This window comes from Triticum dicoccoides, chromosome 2B (genome assembly GCF_002162155.2).
Source record: "Triticum dicoccoides isolate Atlit2015 ecotype Zavitan chromosome 2B, WEW_v2.0, whole genome shotgun sequence".
NCBI classification, from domain to species: Eukaryota; Viridiplantae; Streptophyta; class Magnoliopsida; order Poales; family Poaceae; genus Triticum; species Triticum dicoccoides.
This window is the reverse complement of record NC_041383.1, coordinates 773,369,031-773,374,178: the sequence shown is the minus strand read 5'-3', so window position 1 is coordinate 773,374,178 and position 5,148 is coordinate 773,369,031. Positions and strand designations below refer to the sequence as shown.

The 5,148-nt window shown below is 50.0% G+C and overlaps 1 protein-coding gene across 1 annotated transcript; it reads left to right on the top strand.

Moving 5' to 3' along the window:
- The first annotated feature begins 3,385 nt into the window (after positions 1-3,385).
- LOC119368724 (probable indole-3-pyruvate monooxygenase YUCCA5) lies at positions 3,386-4,820 on the top strand. Its single transcript, XM_037633899.1, has one exon. The coding sequence runs from the start codon at positions 3,455-3,457 to the stop codon at positions 4,703-4,705; it is 1,251 nt and encodes a 416-aa protein (XP_037489796.1). The 5' UTR covers positions 3,386-3,454; the 3' UTR covers positions 4,706-4,820.
- Positions 4,821-5,148: the final 328 nt, after the last annotated feature.

Below are 5,148 nucleotides of genomic sequence, written 5' to 3'. Positions count from 1 at the left end.
CGCCACTCAATCATGTTAATTTACTTACTTTTTGCAGCACTACATGCACTCCACCGTAATTAACTTATCTTTTCCAATAACATGAAATTACGTCATTCGATTTCACACCATATTTCACCGCATCTTCCAGTATGCCGCTCAATCATATTAATTTAGTTACCATGCATGACCCAGGCTTCCAAATTATTGAGAAAGAAATTATTTTGCCCACATGGCAACGCATGGGCACATACCTAGTGGAGCTAAAAAAGGAGTTGGTCTTCAGCCCCTCGTAGTTTGAACTTTTCTTGCAGACCAATTTCGAGGACCGTGGCAACGACGGCTTTTGCGTACTAGTGCTTACATCTAATTCAGCAGTTTTGCTTAATTGGACACTACTTGTCAGTTGTTTTTGCCCTATCTTTATGTAGGTAGCACCATTTGCATAACCAAAGTTTTAATCAATAATATTTTTTAAGATTGATGTAGCATCAATGAAAGATGGGACCAAATCAATGAGGGGTCTACAGCGATATCTCTCTTTCTGTTCCACCTTTTGTATTTTGATGCATGATTGCTGCAGAAAGACAGAAAGCTCAATTTATGTATAATAAAAAAAGTAAGAGCAAGTGGAATTTCAGTGTAGGGCACAAGGAGGGTTGACACTCTGTTAGACAATGGAAAAGGCCATTATCATGCATTAGGCGCCTCGTCCTTTCCTTCTAGTACCAGCTTTCTTGACACATTGAGTTGGAACGAAGATGGACAGAAGCCTTAGGCGCTAATTATCAGATCCACTTTACTATTAAACTAGCAGCAGCTTTGCATGGGCTATATGAATTAATATTAGTGCTTGGAAGCATTTTAAAGTTGAAGTGCCGCCCGCGATAGACCTCTAGTTAAGAGCATCTAAAAACGGTTTGCAGCTCCCATGCAATGGACTTGCAGTACCACCCGGCGTCGGACGGAACAGATGCCACAAAACCGTACCACAAAAATCTACAATACGAGTTTGCGTTCCGCCAGACGCTACGCAGTACTGCAAATTTGTAGCACAAATAACCATCATTTTAGGCAATACAACTTAAATAAAAAATAACAATAAATACGAAACTTAAATGTTTTAACATCATACAATACAATAATTCTCTTAAATACAACAAGTGTTCAAATCCGAATAACAAATGGTCCAGAATTATTATAATAACAAATGGTCCGGAATTAAAACAATTGTTCAAATCACACATGAAAACAAATATATCAATTTGATTAAATGAGAGTCTATTCCCCATACAATTGCCACCGATACTCAATGAGATCATTGCAGAGCTGGTGTGTGTCACGGTCTTCAATCTGTCAGTAGGTCTCAAGAAATGCAGTGATCTCATCTCGGTTTATGGTAGGCTTGACACGGCTACCAATATTGTCATAGAAAAACTCCAGGTTTAAATTTATCTCATCCTCGATAATCATATTGTGTACATGCAGTCATGATATTTGAGAGGGATTTCTTATCCCAGAAGCGAGCTGGACCTCGAACAATGACAAACTGAGCTTGCAACACACCAAATGCCCTCTCAGTATCTTCTCGGCATGCTTCCTGTTCTTGGGCAAATATAGTTTTTTTTTCACCTATCAGCTTAGTAATTGTCTTAAAAAATGTTGCACACAAAGGATAAATACCGTCGGCAAGATTATACCCCCTCGTATAATCATGCCCATTGATGGGGTAGTTGCAAGCCGGAGCATTTTCCCAGCTAGCACAAAAAGATGTGACATATGCAATACATTGCATTGAGAGCCCATGCAATTAAAAGAAGCAATGCCAAATCCATGGCTTCGAGCACAGTAGTGGTCTTATGTTGATGACCGGTGTACTGCACGGCCCAAGCCTTTGGACAGTCTTTTTTGGTTGCAATGCATGCAATCCACACTCCTAAGCATGCTCGGCCATCCTTTTCCTTCGTTCATCACCATCAATTTTTTTTGTGTCCTCCCCATTGGGAGCTCGGAGGTACTCGGGACCAAATACCCAAATCAATGTCTTTGCAAACACCCGCACACACATGAGCATGGTGTCTTCTCCAATGCGAAGATACTCATTTGTGTAATCGCCCGGAATGTCACATGCTATCACTCGCATTGGTGCCGATATTTTTTGGCATGCATTAAATCCTAGCAAACCGGTGGCATTTTTTTTCGGGCGAGTGAAGAAACGACAATTTTGCTCACAAACTTCCACAATGCGAACAAAAAGCGGCCTACGCATTCTATAATGCCTACGAAAGAGATGAGCCAGATAGGATGGTACCTCGGCAAAATAATCTTTCATAAACAACTTGTCATCAAGAGCTCGGTTGTGTGGAATGCAAAGCCGGCCGACCGTCGATCTGTGGCGCTTCTTCTGCTTGCTGGCTTCAAATTTGTCAATGACATGCAACAAAAGGAGGTGCTTGGCATTTGTCGAAAAACATATCTTCTATGTCGGAATCATCCGACTCCGACAACGAGGCTGAACTCCAAGTATCATTCATCTACGAAAATAAACTCGCGACTACATCAAAATTCGCCCGTCGACCAAATTGTAAAACTAAAGAAAAGATGCAAATCTTACCTTTCACCGGAATCAAATCCGGCACAAGCAAAGCCAAAGCAGCTACAGCCTCCTTCTCTCCCACTGTCGGCCGAAAGCACGACCGCCGTCGCCTCCCCATTCTTCTCCACCACAGTCGCCGCCTCCCCAATTCCCCTCGCCTTCCTACGGCTCGTATGGACGGCGGCTGCTCCATCGTTCCCAGAGTAGCCATATCCACCCGCAACGCGGCACCCATCAAAGCTCCCACGGCTGCTGCAGCCCATCCGTGGCAAGAAATGGCGCCCCCCTGAGCTCTAATCTTGGTCGAGGAGATGAGGGCGAGGACAGCCGAAGCTCTCCACGGCCGTGCTGGCATGAGGAAGCAAAAATCGTCGTAGATTTCTGGAGGTGCGGTGGCGATGGCAACGGTGGAAGGGCGGGCACGCGTGAAAATCTCCTTCCCGTCAAAACATGCATGGGATAGAGGAAACCACAAAAGAGGAGAGGGAAAACTGAAGATAGAGAGTCATGAGGCGACTCCGAGCAAAAAAAGTTGCAGGCCAACCGGACATGCGGTACTTGTTTGGGACAGTTCGTCGCCCCAGTGCTATATGTTGACAGTTATTTTGCGGGCCGGGCGGATATAGCCCGAGTGCTATATGTTGACGGTTATTTTACGGGCCGGGCGGATATAGCCCCTGTGGTAGAGTTGCTCTAGAATAGCAAAGCGCTAATCGCATCTCTTTACAATACTTCCACTCAGCCCTCTTCTTCTATATTTAAAAGCCTCCGCAAAACATAGCAGCATCAGCATTCAGCAAGCTGCTTGAGCAAACCCAGCAAAGCTCACTCTAGTGATCACTTGGCAACCCAGGAAGCGAGGAAGCAGCCATAGCACCCATGATGCTTCGCATGCAAAGCCTGTGCCCCCCTCGTCGGGTGTCGGTGGACGGCCCAATCATCGTCGGCGCCGGTCCCTCCGGGCTCGCCGTGGCTGCCAGCCTCGGCGAGGAGGGCATGCCGTTCCTCATGCTGGAGCGCGAGGACTGCATCGCCTCGCTCTGGCAGAAGCGCACCTATGACCGCGTCAAGCTCCACATCCCCAAGCACTTCTGCGAGCTCCCTCGCATGCCCTTCCCGGAGAGCTACCCGGAGTACCCCACCCGCCGCCAGTTCATCGACTACCTCGAGAGCTACGCCGCCAGGTTCGACATTAAGCCCGAGTTCAACACCACCGTGCTCTCCGCCCACTACGACAACACCTCCGGACTCTGGCACGCGCAGGCCACCCGCGCGGGCGGTGCCCAGATGGAGTACATCGGCCGCTGGCTCGTGGTCGCCACCGGCGAGAACGCCGTCAACGTCGTCCCGGACATCCCGGGCCTCGGCGGCTTCTGCGGCGAGGTCACCCACGTCAGCCACTACAAGTCCGGCGAGCCCTACAGCGGGAAGCGCGTGCTCGTGGTCGGCTGCGGGAACTCCGGCATGGAGGTCTCCCTCGACCTCTGCGACCACGGCGCCCACCCTTTCATGGTGGTGCGCGACGCCATGCACGTCATTCCGCGCGAGGTGCTCGGCAAGTCCACTTTCGAGCTGGCCATGCTGCTCATGGCGTGGCTCCCGCTCTGGATCGTGGACAAGATCATGATCTTCCTCGCCTGGCTCGTCCTCGGCGACCTCGACAAGCTCGGCATCCACCGCCCGGCTGTTGGCCCGCTCACGCTCAAGCACACGCAAGGCCGCGCCCCGGTGCTCGACACCGGCGCGCTCGCCAGGATCAGGTGCGGCCAAATCACCGTCGTCCCCGGCATCACCCGCTTCACCAACTCCGACGCCGTGCTCTCCGATGGCACCGTCGTCCATGTCGACGCTGTCATCCTCGCCACCGGCTACAGAAGCAATGTGCCACAGTGGCTCCGGGCAACGGACTTCTTCGGCAAGGACGGCTACCCAAAGACGGAGTTCCCCAACGGCTGGAAGGGCCAGTTTGGCCTCTACTCCGTGGGCTTCGCACGCCGCGGCCTCTCCGGCGCCTCCGCCGATGCCGTGCGCATCGCCAAGGACCTCTGCCAGCTCTGGAAGGAGGAGAGCAGGCCCGCGAAGAAGGCCGGCCGCCCGTGCTATAGGAGGTCTATCTCCGTCGTCTTGTAATCTATCTAAGCAAGCTTTCAGTCTGGTTTTTCCTCATGTAACTTGGGTCCTGGAATTGTGTGGAGAGGGGATTTTTTTAGCAATAATACTAGACATACAGGGTGATTGATACAAAACTTTACAGGGAGAGAACGTGGCTTCATCTAACTGGCGCCCCCCTGATTTTCACTGGTGGGCCTGCCCTTCTAATTAGATCTCTGCCAATCACACCCCAACAGCCCCGTAAACCCCCTGTAACTTCCTGTACGTCTAGCATTGCTCTTTTTTTAGCATCTACGTACTCAGGTGTCCCCCCTATATATATGTAGTGTACCAAAGATCAGGAGTGTGAAGTCCAGGGATACACACGATCTGACAATGTTTTGCAGGCTTGCAGCACACCAGGTTAAACGCCCACACTAAACATAATGTACTACCATCCATGACGAGAAGCCCATGCGTGC

Bases quoted from the DNA above. Each gene is read 5' to 3' on its own strand.
- LOC119368724 (XM_037633899.1), top strand. From the start codon at position 3,455: ATGATGCTTCGCATGCAAAGCCTGTGCCCCCCTCGTCGGGTGTCGGTG.